Source organism: Melanostigma gelatinosum (assembly GCF_949748355.1).
Source record: "Melanostigma gelatinosum genome assembly, chromosome: 10".
NCBI lineage: Eukaryota > Metazoa > Chordata > Actinopteri > Perciformes > Zoarcidae > Melanostigma > Melanostigma gelatinosum.
Genome location: NC_136643.1, coordinates 4,258,375 through 4,286,066, shown reverse-complemented (window position 1 = coordinate 4,286,066; position 27,692 = coordinate 4,258,375). Strand labels below are relative to the sequence as shown.

Sequence of the window (27,692 nt, the reverse complement as noted above, 5' to 3'; positions counted from 1 at the left end):
AAAAACAAAAAAACAAGAAACACCATTTTCACCTCAGTGGTCGTATTATTCTTTATAATTCTCCACGTTATTCCTTCTCAAACTGAATCTATTTTTGTTTATTGCAAATTATACACAGTTGTCTCTTTCTCTCTTGCGTACTATACTTTTGCGCGTGTTCTTTGGTGGGAGACTTTGTTGATCCGTGGCTCTGCGTTGGCGGGCGGCAAATGGTCTCCCACCGAAGTGGTCTCTGATGTATAATCTTCCCTCACTCCGCTGACCGAGGCAGCCGAGAGAGCGGGTCAGAGAGGGCACTGCAGAACCAGTGTGTGGGGAACGTGACTGAGTAGACGCAGCCCCACAATGCACGTCAAGCCCACGGGGTGGGCAGGATGGGGGGTCAGGGGAGGATGGGGGTGGCTGAGGGGTGTTGACGGATGGGAGGGGAGCCCACACAGTGCTTTCATCTCCACTGACTACTTCAGTGGAGATGTGTGTGTGAGAGGGAGAGAGAGAGAGAGTGAAAGGAAGGCTGACTGTATCTTACAATGCTGTTACCGTTCCTTTCTTTGTAAATTTGCCCTACTCCCGGTAATCTAAATGTTGACCCAGAAATTAACGACTGTGCAATACTTTTATCTAATTTCTCTTTTGGAGATTTCATGAACCGACATTTTTCCCCTGTCAATTTTGTTTTTTTGGGGTTACAACAGAGCTGTGGTGTGCATGTGTGCGTGCATCAGAGCCAAGACACTGACTGTTAACTGTTTGCTCATCTCCACAGGGCAACATCTGTTCGTGATGTCGATGCTGAGACACAAACCAACCTGGAACTAAGACAAGGGAACCACATCACACAAAACATGGCAAGTCCCCATGCTCGTCCTAAGTACTGTTTACACTCAGTTGTCGCGTTAGTCATTATTACCTGGAAATAACCATTTGGTCTGATTCACTATGTGCATGCACGCAACATAACTAAAACATGAAGCAATTTTTCTTTTGTGCTTTGTTTAGCAGTCATTGTTTCATACTTTGTGCTTTCAGTGTGAGATTTTCCAAATGTTCTCTTGAGGGATCTGAGTCACATTTACTTCTCTGGTCACCCCCTTTTTTGGCACAGGTGGATGCAAGGTTGACGCCCCTGGCAGCGATGGGGCTGGACCGAGGCACTCTGATGCACGACGGTCTTCGTCTCCATGGTGGGGTTGTATACCCAGGCATCAGAGCACTGCCAGCGGAGAAAAGCCGAGAGACGCACTCCCTCCCCCTCACTTATAACAGAGATGGTCTCCCAGAGCTCATCTACAAGCCTGATGGCCCCTTGGACAGTCGTAAGCCCACTAATGGATACCTGGGCCTGTACAAGGCCACTCCTCAAGGTTTCCACAAGCCTGTGCTGGTTCATGGAGCTGAAGGTCTAGGCTTGGAACGCAGATTAGGGCCTGGAGAAAAGGCATCTGAACTGGGCTTGGCAGGCGCTGGTGGCAGCTACCTCCGCCTGCCTTGGCTCAGCCCCTACCCTGAAGCCAGCATGTATCCCTTCATGGACACATCCAAGTACGCGGCTCTAAACATGTACAAAGCCTCCTTGCTCAGCCAACCCAACCCCTATCTTGCCCAGCACCTGGCATACCCGTCTCTGTGTGCATCCCAGGGGGGCAATGTTAACCCTGCTGCTGCTGAGAGGCTCTACTATATGCCCCATTATCCTCCTTCCCCCATCTCTTCTCCCTTGGTGGCACCTCCTATGAGGATTCCTACAGTGACAGTGGCCCCCACATCCATGGTCCACTGCCAGGACAAGGGGCTTGGTGTTGCGCCTCAGTTTGCACAGCAGCTTCACCAACCTTCCCCTCATCCTCAGCATCATCAGGCTGCCATAGACAGGGACCGGTCCCCTAGCAGGAGTAGCAGACCAAGCAGACCTCCCTCAAGGAAGGGCTCTAGCAACAACAATAATACCAATAGCGCTAACACTAGTGGCACCAATAGTGGGAATAATAATAGTCTACCTACTGATTCTCCTCCTCATGCATCTTCTCGCCTTCCCCAGCCTCCCCCTCCTCCTGCCCTTATTGACAACTCACTGGATTTACAACGCCCAGTTGCTAGGATAGGACACCCACCCACCTCCTCCAACTCTTCAATATCTGCCTCATCCTCATCCACACAGTCCATTCCTCATCCATTCTCTGTAAGCAGCATGGCATCAGAGCAGCCCTCTTCTGCCCGGCCCAGCCCCCATAAATGTAGGCCAAGAGACGGGGCACCTGAAAACAGAAATGCAGGGGTTGAGAGGAGACCCAGCAGGTCACCCTCCAAACCCAATTTTGAGAGACCAGCTCACCAACCCCAAGCAACCAAAGACTCGGCAGAGAAGCCCTTGGATTTGTCTGGAAGAATGCTAGAGTTTGGGTTGCCTCCCAATGGATTCCCAGTTAAGATGGACACTTTAGCATCTGGCGCACATTATGGACTGCCCCCTACCCGAGAGCTCCTAAAGGACAAAAACCTGTCCCTCTCTCCTTCCTCCAACCCACACTCTGTGGTCAGCAGCACTTCTTCAAAGGTCCCAGAAAGGCCAGAAATGATAAGCACTTTACACTCCTCCTGGGTTGTACCTAGCCCTTCTCCATCCCGTACACAGCACACACCAGGCTTGCCCCCCTCCCCAAGGCCTCACACAGACATGGGCCTTTCTCAAGCCAAAGGCTCCTCACCCTCTGTTATCAAACACAAGGGTCTAGAGAGATTACTCCCTCAGCAACGTAGCTCATCCTGTCCAAGGACAGGGGAGTCCAACCATAATGTGTCCTCCACTCAACACTCTTCTCTGGTCAGCTCCAGGGCTCTTTCTCCCAAGCCCAATGGCGAGTGGGTCAAACACAGCCCTAGCCATTCAGAACACCCAGGCCACCACAGAGAGGGAACAGAGAAGTCTTCCCAGACCGCTAAGAGAGGTGAAATGACTCCAGAACTGTCATCATACAAGAGGCCCTGTTTAGAGAATGGTCACATCCCTGGCCACCTTTACCTTCCTCAAAGTGACGCTTACCTGAACCACAGTTTGGCTTATGCCAATAGATACCTGCACTACCCCATCCCCGATGGCATGGCGCTACACTCCCTGCCAATTGCAGGAAAAGGCCCAGTCTACCCTCACCCAGTATTGCTGGGCAGCAACAGCCTTTACCCAACCCACTTGGCAGCAAAACACCCTTTACCCTACCACAACCTCCCAGCTGGTCCAGGAGGAGAATACCTCACTTATAACTCGCAGGAGATGGCCCATCCCCTGATGCAAACACACTCAGACAAGCTGGCAGAAAGGGGCGATGCAACCTTGAAGCCCCGGGGACAGGAGAAACCTAGGGGGGTTGTTGGGGAATGCGGGGGCCACAGAGATCACGGCGTTGGGAAAGAGATAGGCGACGGAAGCCAAATTAAGTCTGATAGGGAAGCAGGAGCACAAGGACATGGTGGCAATCAAAGCAAACCCCCCTCTTCTGTAACATGCAGAGAAAAGATTGTCTGCATTGACCTTGTACACTCAGACACAGATATTGAGTCTTCCCCAACAGTCAACAAACAGCCCTCTGCTGAGACCAGCAGCAAGGTTAACCAAAATGAATGTTGTCACAGTAACCAAAATCTGACAAAGACTGAGTACGAGCCAAAACACCAACACCGCCTTTCCCATCCTTATCCGACCCACTCCGGACACAGCCCCACCCTGAAGTCCAATCACAATGATAGACGGCCAGAAACTCCCTTTGGGAAAACAAAGGCTCTTCGGGACACGGGCTGTCCTGGGTTGACCTCCAGCACATCCCCGACTTCTCCAGGGCAGTTCGCCCAAGCCGAGGAGAGCCCGGAGGAGCGGAGCCCCGACGACCAAGACCAGAGCACCTTGCGCTGTGCTCGCACATCTGGGGAGCGCAGCTCTGGTAAGGACAAACAGGACAGAGACAGCCACGCTCTTCACTTCTCTCAGGACTGCACAGATGTGGTGAAGGAGGAGATAGCCTGTGAGGGGGAGACGGAAAAGGAAGACAGCATTGTTGACCTAGGAGAGTCTCAAGGAGAAGGGGATGATGATGATGACGACTACGACTATGACGAAGATGGCCTGACGTCGCCTAAAGGCTCTCGTCGATCCAGTCTGGCCAAGAGAATCGCTAACTCCTCAGGCTACGTTGGCGACCGCTTTAAATGTGTTACCACTGAGCTGTATGCTGACTCCAGCAAGCTGAGCCGTGAACAGAGAGCCCTGCAGGTAAGGCCATTACCACGTGTGTGTGTGTGTGTGTGTGTGTGTGTGTGTGTGTGTGTGTGTGTATGTTTGTGTGTGTATACAGTACAGGGTATATTGGGCTCAAGTTGGTGGTGGGTTGGAAAGAAGTCATATTGATCAATGTTTCTTACGTGCATACTTTTCAAACATACTTTCTGTTCTGACATTTAATCAGGAATGATACCCCCCCCCCCCCCACCACAAGGGCTACTGTCTTTATTCCCTTGCTGCAATACAAAACCCTGCATGAAATTGGCACAGGCCATATTAACAACACAGTACATAATAATATACATGCTGTCATGCTACTGTCCTGACCTTCCCCTCAGTTTCATTGTCCGAGTGAGCTGGTGTAAGGCCAGTTGAGGCCCCCTATCAGGGAAGGCAGTTCAAAGGTTAACCAGGGCTGCCGTCTCTGTATGTTGATTAGCGAGCAGTTATTGGAAAGGTTATTTCCATGGGCACGCGTTTGTGTGTCCGTACGTGCTTGTCATTGTGTGACTGCCTTGAGGCTAAAGCATGCGTTAGTGCTGACTGGTGCTATAGAGCCGTATACTGTCGTTTCAGAGCGTGCCTGTGGCAGCCTCACAGTTCACACTGCCTTCGGCTATGCTTAACCCTGAGGTGAGGGGCAGCAGAGGGCTTGCAGTGTGCTTTAAAAACCAGTAGCTGCCCTCCTTGGGGTGCCTCTTAGGCTTTCTGCATGCACCCCCCCCCCACAACCAGTCGCTATCCTCCCCTAACCCTCCTCCCCCTGATGGCCTACGCTGCCCTGCCTGGTTGCTGTCCAAGGACATAGTTCTCCTCACCCCGTTGGCTAAAAGACCCTCTCTCCTAACACACATCACGTTACATCTATAAATGCACCAGCACAGCAACGTCCCCTACAGTCGGCCATCATCCCCTGACATTCTGATACTCCCATTGAGCTATTCCTTTCAGACCGTTACCTCTGGGTCCTTATGTGCTCAATGGTCAGCATAGAAACACAAACGAACCCTACGCTCCATTATCCACAGGCTCAGAGGCGGATATCTTAACAGGTTGCACATGTCTGTCTATGTTGTGAACGCGCCCTAGAAAACTGTGGTTTTGTCTGTGTCATGCTTGTCAATGCACAGCTGCAACACAAAGCTATCAAACGCTCTATTTCTGGACAAATAGGATGTGGAAGTCTATTTGGGATTTAGTTTTTAAAGAAACAAGACTTCTAAAACTGAATCAGCGTTATCAATCACTCTCCAAATGAACATATTCTTTCGATTCTCTTTTTCCAAATTTGTCACTCATGCAGTTCAGAAATCATTTGATAGTTTTGATGCAGCGTTAATCAACCTGTTGAGTCACTTTAATTTAATTGTCATTTTGTGGGATTGTGGCTGCCTATTGTGTGTTAAAAGAAACATGTGGAGAAACGTAACAAAGTCATTAAAAAAGATGAAATGATGGACAGATATATTGAGCCCCCCATTCTAATTGCTTAGATGGAAGTCATATCACGAGAGGGGAGTAATATAAGTCAACCTGCAGCTAACTGGGAGGTCAGTTCTTTACATTTCTTATCACATCTGCCTCTGACGGGCTCTGTCTCCTTTGTACTCTGTATCGCTGCACATTCCTTTTTCTCCCCACTCCCTTCTTTCCTCTTTCCTCTCCTCTCTCTGCCTCAGGGCTTAGATGTATATGTTTCCTAGCCATGTTTATGTTTCAGGAAGGGAGATGCCAGGATTTAAGCCCCAGAGCGCATGGACTCACAGTGGCTGCAGTAGTCTAATCTGTCTTGATGCCATGCCTGTGATTTATCTGTCTACCTTTTTGTCCTGTGTGCGTTTTGTGTGTGTGGGTTTAATTTCCTTGGCATTTTCTTTGATTTTTAAGACGATGTGATTTCTGACGCAATTTTTTTTTGCTTCTGTCGCTGTTGAGGCCAGATTGAGACTTAGAGAGGTGTGTGTGTGTTTGTGTGTGCGGTGTGGGCAGACGATGAGTGGGTTTCATGGGTCTTTCTCTGCATTTTTGTGTGTGTGTGTGTGTGTGTGTGTGTGTGTGTGTGCGTACAGCGGGCAATGATGCGGTTCTCGGAGCTGGAGCTGAAGGAGAAGGAGGGCGGCGGTGTGTGCGTGTCTGCCTCGGCAGCAGCAGCAGGACGGGAGCTGGCAGAAAGCCAGCATAGAGAGCGAGTGCTGGAACACTGCCAACACACCACCAGGCAGGGAGAGAGGGAGGGTGAGAAACCCAGCACCACACACACACACACACACACACAGCCACTCTGCAAATGAACGCTCAGAAAGGAACACACAAACAATAGGCGCGCGCGTACACGTTCACGTGCACTTGCAGCAAACGCTGAGGCAAGACCGGGTCACTCTAAAAAAAGACAAGTACTTCCACACACACAGACTCAACAGACACGCACGCACGCACATACACACACACACACACTTATACGTACACTCTTACACAAGCTAGGCAGTGCGAGCGAACGAGCCGGCAAGAGAGACTGAGAGGGGGAGTTTTATTTTCAAAAAGTCTTTTGTGCTTATCTGCGCGAAGAGACGATCGAGAGGGAGGGAAAGAGGGGCAGAGATCGCGTGAGAGAGAGAGAGAGAGAGAAGGGGGGGGGGGAGTAGTCAGTGGGTGAAAGCGGATGGGAGAGCACGACGGAAAGAGAGCGAGAGGGGGGAGGAAGGGGAGAAGGGAGAGTTGCGTTGGCTGGGAGCCCAGCTGTGTGTTGGCGCGAGGCCGCGGCTGACGTGTGAGCCTAATTATGGCACGGAGAGGGAGTCGGGGGGGGGGGGAGTCACGCTCAGTGTGAGAAGGGCGTGGTGTGGTCATGCCGTGGGGGAGGCCGGGGGAGGGAAGGGGGTCGGGGGGGATGGGAGTCGCCGTGTGCAGCGAGTGCGCAGGATGTTTCCTCGCCTTTCCTTGCTGGAAGTACGAGCGGCGGCACTGAACCGTCGGCCCGTTGGCTCGGCTCACATCAGATTAAAAAGTCTTTACCCCATGAAAGTTTTACTGCCTGTCTTTAAAGCAGAATAAAAACTGGCTGCTGTTTAACTGGCATTCTCCCTCTCTCAATCCCACACCCTGTCTCGCCTCCCCCTCCCCGTGTTTCCCTGCTCTGTCTGTCTGGTTTGTGGTCCGTCTGTCTCCCTTTCATCCTCTCGTTTCTTATTTTCCCCTCTGCCCACTCTCTTCCTCCCCTGCCCAACTGTCTCCGCTTCGCTCAGGTGTCCGGCTGGCGTACACCAACAGAGTGCCGGTCCTCCAGAGGTGCGGGGGCCCGAGCGAGCCCATGTCCCCAGGACACGGGGCTCGTGAGGGGGCCGGCCAAGGAGAGCTCAGTGATGGGGCCAGGAAGGTGAAGAGGGAGCCAGAAGGAGGTCATTGTTTGCCCCCTACTTTGACGCCGGCAAGAGGATACCCCGAGGAGAAGGCCAGCCCCGGCTTTGGAGCCAACAGGAAACGCCAGCTCGGCCTCGAGGCCGAACAGGAGGACACGGAGTGTGAGGAAGGAGACAGGGTGTCCCACCCGGAGAAAAGGGCCAAGCTTTCTACGGGTAAGAATATCTTGAGCATGCATCATCACCCACATGCCACTTCCATTTTCCTCAAATCTCCCTCCACCACCACCTCTCATTTCTGCTTTCCGTGCATCTCTCTAATTCTGCCCACTCTTTCCCCTTCATCCTATATTATGCTGATCACTGTCTCCCTCGTCCTTTAAAAAAAAAAAGAAGTTCTATTCCTTTTGTCGCTTCCTCTTTCCCAATCAATTCCACCTTCAACCTGCCCCCCCCCCCCCGCGTTCTTTCCCCCTTACCACCCCCTGTCCCATCTTTCACTCTGTGTGGCAGCCAGCTCAGAGAAGTGTTTAATCCTGCCTTTGAGCGGAGTGCGAGAGAGAGAAGCGAGGAAGAGGGACAGCCATTCTCTCTCTCGCTCTCTCTCTCGCTCTCGGCTCTCCCGTTCCTACGCCGCGCTTACCCACCCTCTTCAAAGCTGCTCTTTTCATCTCTCTTCTTTTTTTTCCCTCATCTGTTTGTGTTTCGTTTTTTTTTCTTTTTTTTTTCTGGCATGCGGTGTTGCGCTCGCTCTCCCCGGCACTGGCAGACGAGTCAAATACCCGTCCCCCGTGAATTTCAAGGGGGAGAACTCTCCCTCTGCTTCTCCAGTCGTTATTGCTTTGTGTCTCCGCCCGGTTCTTGACTTCTCTTCCCCTTTTTGCTCCGCAATCTGTCGTTCTCGCGTCCTGCTCGCTGCCTCTGTGCACTCGCGGTAAACGTCAGGCTTAGAGGGGGTTTTACAAGCCGTATGAATGTAGTGATTAATGGCCTTTGTTCTTTGTGCCAGTTGTCTGCAGGTCGTGGGTGTGTACATAAAATAGTTTTTATGCGCTGCAGAAGTAGCGTCTTTGAAGGAGTGAAAACCTACTCAGACACCTGCAATAGAAACTGTCGGGGTTAAAGCTCGCCCACAATGCATTGCTGTTTGGGTTTTTCGTGACCTTTCGTAAATGAAGGAGAATTTTCTTCCATCTAATCTTTTCTCGAATATTTTATATGAGGGATGGCAAACAATGCAAATTCTGCGTTTGTTATCTGCAGATGAGCGCAAGCAGGCCAGCCCCGGCCACGACGATGATGACGACGACGAGGTCCGGAAGCTCAAGGTCTGCATCGAGCTGAAGGGACTGCGGCTCAGCAAGCCCGCTGCCGGCGCGGCCTCTCCCGACGGGCCCCTGATCAAACAGGAGAGGGCGTGGCCCCAGCCCCGATTGGCAGCCCCGGTCCAGAACCAGCGGGAGCGCAAGATCCGGCCCAGTGAGCAGGAGGACAGGGCCGCGGCGCACAGAGCCGAGATCAACAGGAAATGGGGCTGCGAGAAGCTACTTAATGGTAAGAATGAGCCTTCAGCAGCACAAACCGCCCTGCTGCATCTCTGAGTTCATCTAGGGTAACGGAAATCTATCTTTGGCTCACGTTTCACTTTCTTGTTGAGCGGTCTGACTCTGGGGGGGGGGGGATTTCCCGTGAGGCTTCTGGGGAGAGGGCAGAGGAAGTGAGGTCGAGGATACTTCCTCCTGCCAGAGGAAAGTCAACAAACGGGACCTGAAGACCCCCCCCCCCCCCCTTTTTCTTTTTGAGCTTGGCTTCATCGGGCTCCGTGCGAACGATGAAAGTGCGAATGAGGGAAGTGGCTGGTGGAGATATGCGTGGGCAGGTGTGACTAATGTGTGATCAATGATTATTCTCTCTTTTTTTCCCCTCAAGACCAGTTACAGGGAAAGGGGGGGCGGAGTGTGTGTGTGTGCGCGCATGTTAACTTATTAAAACCAGGGCTTTCCCTTGTTCAAGTGCCCAAAATGAGACAGAGGGAGGCACAGACGAAGAGAGAATAAAAGAGCAGGAGAGAGATTAAAGGAAGTGAATAAAGCAGGGGAGATTTTGGTTTTATGTTTCCTGCAGAAACCACAGGCCTTGATTGGCCACAGATTTTTGTTTTTCCTTTTTTTCTCGCTCTTACCTTTTTTAGATAACATCACCCTGGCAACAGGCGTGTTTTTACAATGATTGTGGTTATTCCACAGTGTGTCTGTCAGGGCTGTGGTCTTTTTATTTTTATTTTTTCAGGTAGAACGCATTCATCACTGTTAAGAATCCCTCATTCTAAAGGGTTTCTATTGCTACAGGTGTATAATTCCACTTTCCTCTCCATTGGTTCACAGCCGACCACTGATATCATCGACTGTTCATTCTAAAGGTCCTGTTGTTTCACAGATCAGACCTAGACCACGTTCCCGAGTAGTTAGAAATGTTTTGCAGTTATCCGTATCCCATTTTGACATTGTGGTTTCAAGGGCAGGTGTTTATTTTTCGTGTAAATATGTATTATTAGAGGCTGGAACTAGACAGTGCTACATTTGTTTAAGGAGATTACTCTTAGCGGTGTCCTTGCTGCAGTGAATGAGTGTGCACAAGTTACGTTGGGGGTGTTTATATTGAGCCCGTGTGTGTATGTGTGTGTTTTAAAAAAAGATTTTTTTTTTTTTGCAATTTCTTTCTTTTTTTTTTCTGAGCGAGCAGGCATGCTGCGCTCCCAGACAGCTCTGTGCGCTCATTAATAAACCAACAGAGGGTGAGAGATGGCCTTGCAATACCTTCCCATCCTCCCCTTCCACTGAGCTCTCGCACTATCAGCCTCTCACTCTGCCTCTCCCCCTCTCCCCCCCTCCCCTCTTTGCTCCAGGAGTAGCTACTTCTCCCCTCCCCCTCGGCCAGCTGAAGGACAGAGCGCACCCGCCGGGCCCCTTCTTGGGTGACCGCGGCCTCAAGGAGCCCAGGAGGGGCCCCCCCTCTCCGGCCCCGGAGCCGCCCGCGGGAGGCCCCCCTTGTGTCAAGCCCCGTCGCCATAGTGACACGGACAAACCCAAGGGCAAGCGGCCGTGCAAGACCAAGCACACCAGTCAGAGGGAGCGAGAGCGGGAGAGGAGGAAAGAGGCCACACCTAGCAGCCCGGGCCAGCGTTGCGCGGCTGATCTGGGAGCAGCCGAAGATGACAAGGTGAGCGCTGATAGGGTGCCTGGCCGCGGTACATCTGGATGTTTGCAGCAGCGGGGTCTGTTTCAGTATGCCTGTCGGCGCCTCTGATTATGCAGCTGGGAGAGGGAGGGAGGGAGGGAGGGAGGAAGGAAGTATGTTTACAATGTTTAGAGGGCTGCTGGAGCTTTGACCTCCTCGTGCCCTTATCGACTCCCTGCGGAGCGCCTGCATGCACGTGCGTTTGTCTCGGGCCCTTAATTGTCTGAACGTGTGTCATCGACGCCGTTTTTGTGCGCGAGTATGTGTGCCGAAGGCCGTGAGTGTCTGCGTGTTTGTGAGCATTCCTGACATAACAACAAAACCCCGGAGCAATTATACATCGCACTCCGCGCCGAGCACACACACACACACACACAGCGAGGAATGTGGCAGCCGTGGCGGAGCGTATGAAGCGCCCGAGTTCAAACGAGAGGGGGGAAAAAATAAGCAGGGGGAAAAAAAGGAGGCTAGTTGTTTTCCGCCTCAGCCTGACAGCTGCTTCGACATGGAATTCCACTGAGAGGGCACGCACTTTTCGCACACACACATACACACTCACACACACACACACACAGAAAGGCAGGCAACTCCCTCTCTCGTGTGTTGCGCTCGGAGGGCTCTGTTGTTTCAGCGGTCAAAGAAAAGTGGCGTGCCAACCTGCAGTGTTTGGGGCGTGAGCGGTCAGTGTGAACGCTTTCAGTGACGCATATAGTGTGGCTTCCATTCGCAATAATCACACATAAATATACATACGTTGTAAAACTGAATGAATGAAAGAAAGACAAACCCATCCATATGTAGCTTTATGTGGCTGTTCTTTAAAAGAGAGCGATATATGTAGGAGGAGAAATAGCTTTATGAGCTTTATTAAAAATATTTGTATTCTTTTTTTCTGACTGGATTTTGGCCTTCTAGTGACCACTGACGCAATGTCATACTTTTACCAGTTTTTTATTTGGCACTTTATTTTATCCAAAAAAACTATTATGCATTCAACTGCGTCTCCTTGTGTGTAATCTCATCCACGTGCCCATGAGTGTGTCCATGTGTGCGTGTGAATGTGTCCAGCCTGCTATGTGGCAGTGGCTGTAACTCTCTCTCTCCCTCCCTCCTCTCTCCCCTCAGCTGAGCAAGCAGCGCGGCGCTCCGAGGAAGGGAGCCTCCTCCCCTAATCATTACCCCTGCTCTCCAGTCAAGCCCTGCTCGCCCGCTGCGCTCTGTCCACCGACCCTGCTGCCCCAGGTGAACGGCAGGGCGTGCGCCGTCCAGCCGGAAGAGGCAGCGGCGGTGGGGCTGCACAGGGCCCCCCCTGCCGAGTCCCCCTCGGTGCGTCCCATCCCGCCAGAGGCTCGTCGGCTGATCGTGAACAAGAATGCCGGCGAGACTCTGCTCCAGAGAGCGGCGCGGCTGGGCTACGAGGTAATGGGCTCCGCTCAAAGTCATCCTCCCGCCTCATCCCTGTCTCTCCTCGCACTTACACAAATCCATGCTCTCTCTTCTTCTTAAATTGAGCTCATTTTCTCCCCCTACTTTGTTCCTGTCTGTGACTCTGGCAGACATGGTTCTTCTCTTTTTTTTTTTTTTTTTCAAAATTGTCTGACTCCATCTCATTCTTCTCTTGCATCTGTCCTATTCTTCCTCTTTCTAGCTCACTCTTTTTGTTTTTTTGCATCATTTCCTTCTATCTCACCCTTACTCGCGCTTTCTTCTCGCCATACTCCATCTTTTTTTTTCTTGCTCCTCTTGCCCGCTTCTCTCTCTCTCTCTTAGGTTTCCGCTCCCCCCCTTCTTTCCTCTCAGCGCTCTCTTTCTCTTCCTCTCTTTGTGACTCAGATTGTCGTTGGCACCCCTCCTCCTCCTCCCCCCGCTAGCGCACACACACGCACATTTCCCTCGCCTCCCCTCCTCTTGCCTCGCTCCGCTCTCACATCTCATTAATTTTCCGTGAGGCGAAGTGTGACACACACTCTCTCTCACACACACACGCACGCAAGTGCGTGCGCAGACAGCATGAGGGATCGGTGGGATCATTATACGGAGACTGATGCTCGCTGCCTCTCTCTAGCATCGGGAGTTTTTTTTCTTTTTTTCTCTTTTTTTCTCTTTTTTTCTTTGTGTGTAGCTGCCGATCGTTCGCTCCTAAACCGGATCCTCTCATTCTCCGCACATACACGACAAGAACGAGACCGGCGTATATTCTGCTGAATCTCTCAACTCCCATTGCTCTGAAAGCTTTTAATTAAAGTTGGATGGCCCACCGCCTCGCTCCCCCTCATCCCCTGGTGTTTGTGAGCCTAAGTGCCCCCCCCCCCCCCCCCCCTTGTTGACAGATTTTACAAATTGATTTATTGATCCAAGTGGTTTTTATGCCACTTGAGCTGCAGATTGTGGCTCATGTCCACCCCGTCGCTCACTCCTCTTTGATGGGGTGTGTGTGTGTGTGAGATGATTTTTATTTTTTTTTTATCACCAGCAGAGGTATCTTCACAGAACTGTAAATAGGTGTGGGTATCTTTTTGTCGCTCATTAACCGCTTGCTTTATGGTCGTGTGTGTTTGTCGTACACATTTATGGTGATGAGGTGTGCGCGTGTGTGTGTCCGTGATTACGTGCGAATGTGTGTGAGTCAGAGTGAGTGAGAGGGAGAGAGAGCAAGAGTGTGAATGAGAGGTAAGCACTGGGAGTATAATCGCGTTCTAATGGCCCTCTAATGTGCCGTGGTGACTGTGGTTAGCAGTGGCGGCGGCTGTTTTTCTCCCTCGCTCATACACACACACACAGACGCGCGCGCACAAGCACAGGGTGCAGCGCAGCAGCAGCAGGGTTCAGTCAGCCATGCTGGAGAGAAGCTGGCTCGTCTCTCTGATTTATGCGTCTCTCTCGAACGTTTTTTTTCCCTCCCTCCCGCTTTATTTTTTTTTTTTTCTACCCGCTTCGCATTTTTCCCTTCTTGCGCTCCGCGTGTGGAGAGGGGAGGAGGGAGGAGAAAACCTGAGACTACACAAACAAGGCGCTGACCGCTGCGCAAACAACACCCCCCCCCCCCCCACACACACACATCCCTCCCTCCCTTTCTTTCTCTCTCCCTCTCTCTCCCCCTCTCAGGAAGCTCGTCTCTCACTGCCTGTGTGTGATAAGCCTGGGGCAGACCCCTGGGGCTCACACACACGCACAAGGACGTGCGCAGAGAGACACGCCAATTTATGCATACTGCCCCACACACACACACACACACACACACACTTGCATACAAGCCTGTAGACGCACAGAGCGCTTGTCTCACGCTGATGTTTTAGCGCCGCAAGCTCCGGGCTTATCACACACAGGCAGAGAGATATGAGGGCCTGAGAGACAGAGGCACACACACACAGCTCACATGCTGATTACTAGCACAGACACGCACACACACACAGAGAAACACCCGTTATGACCCAATAAGCACAGGCATCCTGACGTGTTTGCCTCCATATGCTGCACACAGCGACGGCTCTCCGCACTCGCTGCTGTCGCCCACAGACACGGACCCACACATGCAAATTCGGAATCACACACATGCGTACACACAAGGCTCACATGCTCGCCACACACAATTTCACAGAAACGGCGGTTGTTACATCGTAAGCACATGCACAGGCGTCCGTGCTTCGTGCACAGACCTGCACATGCAGAACCGCCTCATGCACGCACGCATTTAATTTAACACGCACTATTCTGCACCGTTCCCGGAGCCCGCCGACACGTGCATATTTCATGTTCGTTTAGTTTTGCGATCCGTGCCTCTGCACATGAAAGCCCACTCTCTCTTTCTTCCTCCCCTCCCTCACTCCCCTTTTATTCTCTCTCGCTCTCTCTCTCTCGCTCTCTCTCTGTCTCCCGCGTCTGCCTCGCTCTCTGAGCATTTGAAATGGTAATGAGGAGAGATTCTGCGGATGTCTTCATCCCTCTCCCCCTCGTGCCGGGGCCCCTCTCGGCTCTGCCCATTGAAAGCTCAGATAAAGGTGCAATCTGTCATTTATTCTCCTCACATGAATCACGACTGATTTTCCTCCTCAAATCCGTGTATGATCCGAGCAAAGAGGAAAAAAAACTCGATTGCGCTTCAAGTGCCCAGTCGGACCAGCATCTACGATCAGAAAATTTTTGGGACCGAAAACCATGGCAATTAGTGGATTTGCTTGTGAAGAAATTTCCCACAGATTTTTCAAGTCAAACTATGATAAAGGGTGCTCTTTTGACCAACAGTCCTGACAGTGCCAACCTTTGAGGGAACAGAAAATAGAGGAATCAAGCATATCAGTTGGAAGCAAGTCACTCAGATTCATACATATAGAAATTCACTTTAATTATCCATTTGAACTTAGTATCTAGTTAGTGACCGAGCTAGCTACTTAGTTGTTAGCTAGCTGGTTTCACGCCAGCGAGCTTGGCGAGCAGTTTTGGCTAGCCAGTGCCATCATTTTAGCATTAGGCTAGCTACTGTAGTGGGTAGCATGCATAGACTGTATATAAGAAGTGGACGTAGTTGTCGTGGCGTCACCCATTGGTTTGTGGACTGACGTTTTGAAGTCTCAAGTTTGGAGATTTCGCCATCGCTATCTTGAATTACGGCCGGCGCCATGTTTTTTTATTTATTTTTTTTATTTAATTTTTTTTAAACAGAAGTTAATGCATTTGGAATGAGCAGTAGTGAGGTAGAGACGCATACGGCTCTGGTAGCGGCATCGGCCTGTCAATCACAGTAAGCCCACCCTAAATCATCCCCTGCTTTATGATCTGTTTGACTCTAAATGGACCATAATTTATGAAATGAACATCATGTTGTATTGAAGAAGACTTAAACTAGAGATTGAGACCATAAACTCATGCTTACAATGTTTACTGAGGGAATAAATCAAGAGAGAAGTAGTCATTTTCTCATAGACTTCTATACAACCAGAGGAGTCGCCCCCTGCTGGTCAGTAGAGAGAATGCAAGTTTAAGACACTTCCTCATTAGCTTCACTCTTAGAACCGGCGGTTGCTGCCTGGTAGAAAGTTAGCTGTTAGCTCGCTAAGCACAGTAGCTCGGCAATTAGCATTTGGTTTGCGCGTAGCTGATGAGTGTTAATACGCAGAGAGAGTTATTGGCTGACACCGGAGGCGTATGATACATGAAAACAGGTGGTTGTTCTTTAGTTAGCTAAGAGCAGTGTGAGATTAATTAACTCTATCTGACGTCCCCAGAGGGCCACATTCCTGTTACCCCAGCAGTGGTTCAACAGCAGGCTGGCTCACTCCGATACAAAACACCCACACGCTTCACTTGTCTGGGCACGCACTAACTTCACCGCTCAGACTTTTGGTTCTTCGTCGTACAGGGAAAGCCACTCAAGCATCACCTGCACATGTAACACACACACACACACACACATCTGTTGTATTTTAGGAGCATACAAGGCAGAGCTGCAAGGGGTTAAATGTCTGAGTGATGCATTGATTGCAGGCGAGCGCAGGGAAGCATTCTAGAGAGGGAGATTAGAGTACGGAGGGAAAGAGCGAGATGGGGAGAGGAGGAGGAGGAGGAGGAGGAGGAGGAGCGGGGTGGGGGGGGGACTCTCATTTTACTGCGGAGGAGTGTGTGTGTGTGTGTGTGTGGCGGGAAGCCGAGGCTCTCGTGCTAAGCTCCTCGCTGTCTCCCAGCGATATTAAACACGGCTTCGGAGGTTTAGCGCTACGCCTCCTCCACAGCCACACGCACGAACACGCACACGCACACGCAGAAACACAAACCACACACACTTGGGCTGCATATCGACCCTTTACCCATCAGTCTCTGCAACACTTGCTCTCATTCCCTCACTCACACACACAGACACACACACACAGACACACACACACACACACACACACACACACACACACACACACAGACAGAGAGCGAGTGGAATCCCCCAGAGGGGAGCTTCGGCACAGCGCTCCTGAATCGCTCTCCAGCAGGCAAACAGAGTGTTGGCAGGGAGCGGGAACCAGTTGGAGCGCTGTCCCCTCCACCCCACCCCTTTTTCTCTCGCACTTTTTTCCTTTGCTCACTTCTTTTCTCTTGATCCCTCTTTCCACTTCTTCCCCCTCCTTTTCCTCATTGTCTCTCCTTCCTCCACGGCTCAGTAGTCCTCTGTTCACTCCTATCACTGCTACCACCCCCCCCCCCCCCTAACACAAACACACACACATACTTACTTCACACTTCCACTTCCAACCCCCTACACCCCCACCCTTTCATCTCGTGTTACTATCAGCTGCAGCCCAGAGGACAGCCCCGGCAGATTTCATCCACAGATTCATTAATCTGTCATCTGTCGGGGGTGTTGCCTCTCACTTTCTCCCGTTCTTCCGCCCTCTTCGGCCCTCTTCTCATCCCTCCGTCGTCAGCCTGTTCGCTCTCCCGCTCCGTTGCCTGCCTGTCCCCTTCCTCCCGTCCGCCCTGTGCCGAAAGAGAGAGAGAGAGAGAGTGAGATAAATACTTGGACTAGACGGCAGGCTAGAATTAGCATAGAAATGGAAGTTTGGAGTCATTCCCCAGGTTCAGATGAGCAGCTTTCCTCCCCTCGGCACAGGACTGTTAGCAGGACGGAGTATGAGTGTGTGTGTGTGTGTGTGTGTGTGAACGTATGAGTCTTGCATGTGTATATATATATATATATATATATATATATATATATATATATATATATATATATACATACACGCGTGTGTGTGTGTGTGTGTGTGTGTGTGTGTGTGCGCGTCTTGTATGTATGTGTGTATATATGTATATATATATTATGTACATATACAGAGATAGAGAGAAAAAATATTTATTTTCTGTTTTTCCAATCGTCTGCAAATACTTCTGCCCAGTCCCACACTAACACACAGACACAAACACATTCCCACAGTGTTGGAACACACTTGTTTGACGCGGACAGGCCCTTATCGACACACTGCTGGCCCACTCCCCGTCTCCTCTCTGTTTGGTGGCAGCAGACGCCGCTCCAGTCCAATAAAAACCAGTCTGACTACTTAGTGCTGGATGCCCAACTGTCACAGCCCGAGACCAGAGGAAACGCTTCCAGCTCTCGAGCGTCTCCGTCCAATCTCTTTGTTCCGCTTCCATGACGCTGTGCTCGGAGCCCAACCATCGTAACCGGCTGCCCACAGTGGCGTCCGGGCCCAACCACGGCGCACACATTTACACGCACACACACACACACACACACACACTTGTGCGTGCACAAGCGGATTCTGGCAGGCGAAATGCAGTTGAGTCACACTTAGTCTCCTCGATGTGTTTTGGCGCCAGCTCAGGCGCTATGGAGCATTTGTGTGTGCGCGTGTGTGTGTTTGTCCGGCACAGCAACACACTCACTTCCTCCTTTCCCTAATTTCTCTCCCACAGGAACTGTAAAAGGGAAGGCCTGTTTGCGTATGTGTCTGCTCTGACTCGCGCGTTTGGTCTCTTATTGCTTGGGTTGTCGCCACACATGTATCCATACAGTCGCACGCACACACACACACACTAAACCCCTCTCTCCCTCTTGTGTTGGCTGTCTCTCTTCAGGAGGTGGTGCTGTACTGTCTGGAGAACAGAGTATGCGAGGTGAACCACCGAGACTACGCCGGGTACTGCGCTCTCCACGAGGCGTGTGCCCGCGGCTGGCTCAGCATCGTCCAGCACCTGCTGGATTACGGGGCCGACATCAACTGCAGCGCGCAGGACGGCACCAGGTAAACGGACTCCTTTCGTATGCACAAACACAAAAAAAACGCCGCACAAATTGCCTGCTGGCATAAACCCGGCTAATGTGCACAGCGCAAACACTGATTGTAGCTTTTTTTCTTTTTTTCCTACATGTTCTAACAGGGCAAGCGTCACTTGAGATTGCTCATAGCAAAACAATTCTGGGATTGCTTTTCTATTTGCTAGAAAAGAGCAGCGGTTTGAGAGATTAGCTGCGGTTTGAGAGATGAGCTGCGGTTTTAAATGGGAAAGGCTCGTGCTTTCATCGCTGTTCTTAAAAACGTACAGCAGGTTTCTGTTCTGGGAAACCGGTCTTAACGGTGCATTGTGCAGCTGTTCATATTAAACCACTACCAGATTTGTGACATTCGTGTCGCAGTTATGTAGGTGAGGCCTGAAGAACGGCTGTAGAGACTATAAATTACATTTCACTTTGTGCACATGCAGCTATATTGGCGACGTGCAGGTGGAGCGACGTCTGCCTTGCTACAGGAGACAAAGTGGTTTATGTGTGCAAATTTGAGAAACTTTACCTGTGACAATACTGCTGAAATAACCGAGAAGCTATCAGTTTTCACAGTATCACGATTACTTTGACAGTTATACGTTTTTGATGCTACACAAAGCATCTATAAATTACATCGAGACAAAAATGCTAATTTTTGCCAATACAAATGTTGCCAGTGCCTGGTTGTCGTTAACGTGTACATCTGTGTGCGTCTAGGCCGATCCACGACGCTGTGGAGAATGACCACCTGGACGTAGTGCGAGTCCTGCTATCCTACGGCGCTGACCCCACCCTGGCCACATATTCTGGCCGTGGCCTGCTGAAGATGACCCACAGCGACAGCATGGAGCGCTTCCTCACTGGTGAGTTCCCAATCCGGACACCGTTCAGCCGGGGATTTAGGAATACTGACGTCATTTAGCTGCACCCTCCCCCCTGTTGGAAACTCTCAACGACTAGACTATCTGTGCCATTTGAGAGCAACGCATAACTATTCAGGGCAACTTCAGATTCTGAACCTGGATTGGACTGGTTTGATGAGTTGGATCAAATGTAATTTCCCAGCTACAATATACAAAAAAGCGAGGAAGGGAGCATTGGAGGACTCCTGTTTAAGTCAGATATAATGTTCCATAATTATCCATGATTTAGGACAATAAACGTCCAAGTACTCAGAAGCAGCACCATGCATTTTAATAAGGCTGGTTTTGTCAAGTTTGGAAAATAGAAAAAAGCACTTTATTCGTGGAAGTTACACATTAAAATCGGTAAATGTCACCATAACTCACAAAACAAATAGAGGATATGATCTCGTATTTTGGGGGGGAATCTGAGAGTCTGATTGAAATGCCTTACAGTGTACAATATATACGAATAGAACTATTTTGCAACGAGTGCAGTCACTGAAGGTTTCCTCCCTCGTGCGGACAAAGTGGAACGCAAGAGCCAGGAAATTGGATTTTTACTGTGCATTTGACTACAAACAAGGTCAATTAAAAGTAGAGATTAAAGGGTTTCCAGACAGCAGATGCACCAGAGAGTTGATACCGAGGTGGGGGGCGAGGGTAAACTGGTGAAAAGATTGGTTCCTTGCAACCTTGTTTTCCCCAATGCTCATTGGCTCGTTCCCTGTTTGCCGTTCCTCCAAAGCTCTGACCTTTGTGCAACCTGTAGTTGCTACAGGGTCCCTCTCTCTGTAAATCCTCACCCGCCACCTCCCAACCTGGGCTACAAGACGTGTCTGTCTCCGTCATCCTGTTTCCCCTCCGGCTCTCCCCCCTCGCTCCTCCTCCCTCCCTCGACCACCTGTTAGACGGGGAGCCTCAGCCCGCCTGGTTGCGTGCTGCTGCCTCGGAGCTCCTCTATCTGGTTACTTAGCAACGCCAACTGTGTTTGCTCAGTGTATGTGCAGGAAATGGGCTTCGCTCTGGCTGGAGACTGCTTTTGTATGCGTGCGTGCGAGCGCCTGAGTGAGTAAGTGTGTGTGTGTCTTTTCACAAGGCCGCCACGCTCAAGTCTGACACGCTCTGTATTCGTGGACCGAGGGGGGGTGGGGTGGGGGTGGGGGGGGGGGATCTCATCTGAATGTTTTTGCAACGGAGTTTGAGGAGGAAATGAACGCGCACACACACAGGCGCACGCTCCCTCCGCAACCAGCCCCTTAATATTACATGAACATCCAGTTAAACCCGATTATCTGAGAACGCGGCATGGGGCTTTAGCGGACGCAGGGGGATACGAGCAGGTGTGAGTGGACGCAGGGCAGCAAAAGGGCGAGCGAGCAGGTTGAGCGCGAAAAGGGAGATTTATAGGCGGACGGCTGGGGGGAAGGTGGTGTTGAATTTTGAAAAGAGCGTGGCCGGATGGATCGATGGCTGCCGGATTGACGGAGCAGGGGAGCGTGGGGGAAGATCGAGCACCGGAGGGGAAAAAAAAAATGCGCGAGCGATTGCCGCCCTCCCTCCACCTGGTCCCACTCATCTGGAGGCCGTTAATCCCTCCAAACACACGCCAGACGCCCCACGCCTCAGCACTGGCACAAAGCCCAGCTCTCACTCTGCGAATGTGTGTGCGCGCGTGCTGAATACACACTTTGCTCTCGCTGTGTGTGCTTATCCAGCTCCCTCTGCTTGTTTGTCTCCAGCCCTCTCGCTCTATATATATGTGTGTGTGTGCGTGCGTGCGTGCGTGTGTCGACTCAGCGAATGTGTGTGGTTCTTGTTTGATTCCTGGCAGCTCCGCTCTGAGCCGAGCCAGCTCGAACCCAGCGGAGACAGTCGCTCTCCTCCCCCGTGGTACAGCCGCTGGCCCCTGATCACCCCCCCCCCCCCCCCCCCCCCCAAAAAAACACATTTTCTCTCTCTCGACACCACCCCTCCTCCTCCCCTCTTCCATTTTTTTACTGCGCTCTTGATCCATTTTCCCGCTGTAGTCTTAAAGGGCAGTCGCATCGGCCTCGTTGTCTGTCCCCAAGGCCCCGGCTCTTGAATAACAGGCTCCGCTCCTCTCTTCTCTCCATAGATTATTTTTCCGACCTTCAGGGCCGCTCGGATGACGACCCGGGGCTTTATTGGGAGTTCTACGGCAGCGCCGTGTGTGGTGAGTACTGCCGCGCATTTGTTTTTCGCGCTGACGAGGCCCCTTTTCAAACATCTTCCAATGTCTTCCAATGTCCTTCACGATGATGGAGACGCTCCCTCAGAATTATTCATGTGTTGTTCCTTTGTGTTTCTTGCGCCTCAGAGTTGAGCGAGGAGGGAGGTCTCTATGACATCCTGGCCGACCCCCCTGGCCCGGAGGACGAGGACGAGGACGATAAAAGAGAGGTGTTCGAGTTTGAGTTCTCTGACCGACCTCTGCTGCCATGCTACAACATCCAGGTGTCCCTCTCTCAGGGGTGAGCTTTGATCGCAGGAGCATACTCACATTTATAAAAAAAATAAGAAAATTGCGTCTGTCGGCCCGATCATTTCTAAACATTGCTTGCCCCCCCCCCTTTCAGGCCAAGAAACTGGCTGCTCCTGTCCGACGTGCTGCGCCGGCTGCGGATGTCTGGTCGCGGCTTCCGACAGGCCTTCCCCCACATGGAGGTGGTGACGGTGGCCGAGGCGGAGTTCTACCGGCAGGCCTCCCTGTCGCAGCTCTTCTCCTGCCCGGAGGAGCTCGAGGGCTTCCACGCGGACAGCAAGGACCTGCTGGACCTGGTGGAGGACAGCGCCGAGCTGGCCGCCCTCCTGGGCTCCACACTGGAGTGTCTGGACGACCGCTGGGACCGCCCAGCGGACAGACTGAAGGACAGAATCAAGGCCATCCACAAGGTGGGCTCTTCCTGACCCCCACGGAGCTACCGAACCCAGACCCGCGATCCGTACCGACTGCAGTTTGCTTTAGAACCAACCAGCGGTCACGATGACACGCCTTAGCCGGACCCACGCGTCGGCCCTGCTCGTCGGCCCTGCTCTGGACCAGCACTGTACAGATGGACTGACCGGCGGGCTGATCGGGCTGCTGAAACGTTTCTCTCCGTTAACCGAGGATCGATACATTAGTGACTCAATAGACTTGATAATGGTCTTATTTTTATAAATTAATATATGTATAAATCAATAAATATATATATATATATATATATATATATATATAAAATATCAAAAGCTTTTCTTTCGGATCTTACTCACGACTCCTCTGAAAGATTTTGTACGGCAACAGAGTGTAGTCGTGTTGTCAGCGATTAGGAGTGTGCGAGCGCAGCGCATCGTGCATGTGTGTAGCTGTACAGGATGGGACTGGGACTGTGCTATTGAATGTGGTATTTGTGTTGTAGGAAGCACATGATGTCCTGGCCTTTTTCTTTCTGTTCTCAGACTTCAGCGCTGGCTTGAGCCTCGGGGCTGTTCTGTTGTATCTTCTTCATGTTCCGAGTTTTGCTTCCTGTTTAGTCAGTAATTTAACACGCAAAACTACACAACTGTTTGTATAATAAAGTTTTAAGATAATGTTGATATTTACCCTTCGGCACAGAGCTTGTATATAACTGGGAGGCTACTGCAGTAAAGTCTTTTTTTTTTTTTGGTGTGTTCAGTTTTTGTTTTAACTTTGTAATTAAATATCTCATAATTTGTATTTATATTTTACAAAAGAAGTTGCTTTAAAATAAATATACAAACTGCAAGATGACCCATGTCCCTGTGCCTCTTTTGTCATCGTTGAATTAAACGGGCCTGTGGAAACCTCCGTTTTACAGGCTCGCTCTGTCAAATTTAATCTTCTCGCCTAATTATTGACCGCAACTCGTGTGTCACCAAGCTGTGAACACCATCCTACATTGCCATCTTTTGGAATCATTTTGTATTGTTGCCACCATCCAATTTATTTCTGCAGCCACGACTGAACAACTCCCCGACTCCCATTTGCTGCCTCTGTGCAGAAAAGCACGCGGCCTGCAGCGCCCTCCGGTGTACAACAACTGTTATTACACGGTGAAACTAATGGGCCAGCAGTTTGGGCAAACATTTTGATGCTGTTCAGTAAGTGCAAGATCACTGAAATTTATAATCAGAACTGTTTATTGCCAAGTATGTTGCACATACAAGGAATTCGACGAGGTGAATTCCTTGTATGTGCAACATACTTGGCAATAAAGTACTATTATTATATGACTGACCATTAATTATGCTGCCGAGAAAGAGAAAAAAATGTTCGATGCTAGTGTTAGCTGTCTGACTTTTTGTTAAGACAATTGAGAATTATTACATTTTGATGGAGTACTTCTACCGGAGCAGCTTTTCTGGCGCTTTTCACTCATTCAGCGGCCCAGGAACTTTGCGGGAGCGCGCCTCTTCACACTCGCAGAGAGGCGCGTTTCCGCATCGTCCGTTGTCCCACTGTCAAATCTTCAAGGGTTTGAGGGACTCTCTCAGACATTTTGAGCTATTAATGAACACTTTCTGAAAGTCCGCTTTTCTTCAGACTTTGCCTAAGGGAATTACCTACAATTCACAGCAATGCGATGTTAAGCACGGGCTACCAGTGGAAGCCAACAATGGGTGTTCAGCCTGGCAAATTACATTTACACAGTGGTGTATAAAGTACCCAAAAGCCATACTTGAGTAAAAGTAAAGATACCTTACTGGAAAATGACTCCAGTAAAAGTCACCTATTAGAATACTACTTGAGTAAAAGTCTTAAAGTATCTGATGTTTAACAGTAAACGGTGACAGTCAAGTTACATGTGACAGTGAATGATCCACACAAAACATCTATAAGTGTGCAACTCCTGAAACATTTCCTTTACTTCCTTTGATTCCATTTGGCGTGAAGGACTTTTCTTCAAAAGCCTCCAAAGTGGAATAGGTGGTTAGATATATGACCGTTTCAAATGTTTGTAGGTGACAACCTGTGTGCTGTGAAAATGAACAATCAAAGAACAGAGTATTTGACTCGAGGATGCTGTTCAAGTCCGACATTACTCAAGCGGCATATAAATGAACTAGCAGAGCAGCTGGAGCGTTCAGCAGCTCCAGGCCTCACACTCTTAGAGTGTCCACATGGGCGTCTCAGCATCGCTTTGAAATGCTTACGTCCATAACCTGAAAACAAATATCACATGACCGTTCACGTACACTGGGCAAGCTGAGTACTGCGAACAGAAACTTCATTTTGACCAAAATGAAAAACTGGTTATGTTTGGGGTGACCCATGTTGTAGGGTCACCCCATGGTTTAAAATGGTTTAAAAGAGATCCTTTCAACAAAATACAATGTTTATGTCTGCATTGTTTCCTATAGTAAACTAAAGTACCCAATTAAGGCCCGCCTGACATATTTGAGGAATCAAGAGGTCCTCAATATGGAGGGTGGGACTGTCACATTCTGTGTGTCAACTTTTGCATGCCCGGTCACCCGTGTGGGTCTGAACCGTTTTGTAGAATCCTGGAGGCTACCTTTTTCAATTTACCTGCCCCCTATGTCTAGCTCAGTTCTCCATTCTTTGCTTCATGACAGTAACCTTGTGCCTATACTTTGAACATATTTTAGGCAGAGGAATTCCTAATGTGTTGACTTCAGGAGGCTGTCCAGTCAAGATGGCTGAGGATCTGCTACCTTGTGCCACTGAAGCTGCTGACTGGTTAAGGATGAGCCTCTCTCTGCGTCCAACCAGAGTGTCAACTTTTGGGACTGATCCTTTTGATCCGTTACAAGACACCATTACAATACTATTGTGGTAGTAGAGGAAGATATTGTTAATATTTCCTTGTAACAAAGGTGAAGTTTTACCCTTCTTGTTCAAGGTGGCATTTGTTGATGAGTTACAGAGGAAAACCTGTTCAGATAACTGTAAATATGAGTGTAAGTGCACCCACAGTGTGTACATGACCCTAGATTTATGTTCAAATTTAGTTTCAATCATATAATTTCACTTTATTCACAGTATTGCCTCTGTAATGCAGCTGTTGTGCTTTGGGTTATAATTCCAGTTCTGCCAGTATATATGTTGCTGTGATGGTAAATCCCAAACACAGTGTCTGTTTCATCAGTTCGAAAGAAATGGGTCATCTTTGTGTGTTAATGTCAGTACAGCTGAGATGGAAAGAAGCTGAATTCGTCATACCAAAACATCTGGTACCCTCCAGCACAGACAGCATATGATCAATACTTACACTTTACGTGTATATACACGATGCAACTATGCAACTCCTAAAACATGTTTCTCTGTGCCTTTACATGAACTGTTACACCTTGTGGCAAACCTGGCGGATCCCCAAGCTCAGGGTGTGGGAGGTGATAGAGGGAGTCTTCTGTCCAGTTGGCATTGGTCGCACCTGCAGCCCATCAGGTAACTAGAGAGCAGGCATATGTTTACCGAGCTCCGAAGCAGCAGCGACAGACAGGCTGGGGAGAAGACCAGGAGGACCTCCTGAACCGCTGGAGACAAGCAGCACCGAACAGGAGTGTGGTATATTCATCACGATAACGACGGTGGGTCTAGATTTTGTAACGCGCATGCGCAGTAATGACAAAACGGTATAATTGTCAAATAAAGTGAACTAACGCGGTGTCCGCCTCATCAATACACTACAAGAAGTTAATTGTTAGCGGATGTGAATTGCTCAGTGATTCTGGCGTGTATTCCCAGCCAGTGCTAACCCGAATATAATTACGGAGGAATAAAACACAGTGGGGCATCAGTTCTGCTCAGTACTCTTTTCCAAAATAAAACTTTATTGACACATGTCAATTTCAGCACCTTATTGGCTGTTCTCTTTGTCCATCACACAGTACCCGCATAAACTCTATCAAGCCTGCACATATGACATCGCAAACATCTTTCACAATTGAGAACACATTTCCTCATGTATGTTAACAGTAATCAAAAATACTCTTCTCTCTCTGCTCTACCCACACTGGACAGAACTGCCTCGCATTGGGAATCTTTAAGTTTGAACCCCATCCCCTTTACCCCAACCTCTTTATTCAAGGACACTTTTTGTTTTGTACCAACATGCATCTGAGTCTCCTGTTTTGTTGTGAATCTTGCATCCACGTCCCCTGGGTTGCCACAACATGTGTGACTATTTTCTAGACTACAAATTCCACCGTCACAGTTTGGGGCCAAACAGCAGACGGGGTTTGGAATGTGGAACAGAGCGAGACAGTGAGAGTGCTTGCATTTTTTTCGAATGAAATCATTTTATTTTTACTCAGAAAAAGCCGTGCCAGGGAGGTAGACTTCGGTGAAAAAGGGAGCCCTGCTACATTGCAGCTTATGCTCCAGCTCAACAGCTGGCTGGCAACCAGGAGGCGGGCCTTGGCGGCTGGCCCGCCCCCACAGCACACACCCCTTGATTTCCACTACCAACACCCTAGCCTTTCATATACAGCCTTCACTGCGCAGAGAGATGACCGCTCGGTAACACACGTTATGAAGATGGCAGTGATTCAGCTGGTCGTGGCAATAATTCTCTCACTTATTGCCACTTGTGGAAAATGTGTGCACGTACTTTTGGGGGACCCGGTTACGTTTCCAGAGACTCGAAACTGTCTTACAGATGAGTCGGCCAAACTTCACCGGGTCGGAGAACACGGCACCTCCCTGGTGGCTCATCGAGAGCAAGGTGTTTGGTCCCCGGAGTGGGACTACAAGGACCGGGTGAATCGGGGCGCGTCCTTTGCCTTGAACAGCACCGTTTACACCGACAAGGGACTGTATGTGTTGGAATGCGGCAGCCGCGAGGAACTCATTTATCTCTATGTGGTCATAGGCTTTGAAGCATCAGTATACATGGGGGAGCAGGCCAAACTCATGTGCTACATTAGCGGTCAACATGTTGACTCTATACGGTGGGAAAAGGCCCAAGAGACGCTGCTGGAGCTGAATCTGTCCTCCGGAGAAATCCAATACGCACCAGGTTTGGACAGCAGGGCCGAGATCCTTCTTGTGGCACGCGTCAGTCTGTGGCACGCAGCGTCACACAGCGTCCCTCTCTGTCACTCAGCGTCCGTCTCTGTCACTCAGCGTCCCTCTCTGTCACTCAGCGTCCCTCTCTGTCAGTTCAGCGGAAAGATTC

The 27,692-nt window shown here is 50.1% G+C and overlaps 1 protein-coding gene across 3 annotated transcripts; it reads left to right on the top strand.

Annotated features, from left to right (window-relative positions):
- Positions 1 to 1,110: 1,110 nt before the first annotated feature.
- Positions 1,111 to 23,282, top strand: bcor (BCL6 corepressor). Of its 3 annotated transcripts, XM_079277323.1 has the most exons (12): positions 1,111 to 4,261; positions 5,764 to 5,820; positions 6,340 to 6,505; positions 7,513 to 7,842; positions 8,890 to 9,180; positions 10,532 to 10,845; positions 11,989 to 12,282; positions 18,439 to 18,605; positions 19,343 to 19,488; positions 21,647 to 21,724; positions 21,869 to 22,022; positions 22,128 to 23,282. In XM_079277323.1, exons 1-12 carry the CDS (start codon positions 1,136 to 1,138, stop codon positions 22,456 to 22,458), a joined length of 5,454 nt encoding a protein of 1,817 aa, XP_079133449.1. In that variant the 5' UTR covers positions 1,111 to 1,135; the 3' UTR covers positions 22,459 to 23,282. The 3 variants fall into 3 exon arrangements, with proteins under 3 accessions (XP_079133449.1, XP_079133450.1, XP_079133451.1); XM_079277324.1 differs by lacking the exon at positions 5,764 to 5,820; XM_079277325.1 differs by lacking the exon at positions 11,989 to 12,282.
- The last annotated feature ends 4,410 nt before the right edge of the window (positions 23,283 to 27,692 follow it).

Coding starts and splice junctions, on each gene's coding strand:
- bcor (XM_079277323.1), top strand. CDS start 1,136: ATGGGGCTGGACCGAGGCACTCTGATGCACGACGGTCTTCGTCTCCAT. Junction 4,262..5,763: donor GTGAACAGAGAGCCCTGCAG/GTAAGGCCATTA, acceptor CTAATTGCTTAG/ATGGAAGTCATATCACGAGA. Junction 6,506..7,512: donor CAGGCAGGGAGAGAGGGAGG/GTGAGAAACCCA, acceptor CGCTTCGCTCAG/GTGTCCGGCTGGCGTACACC.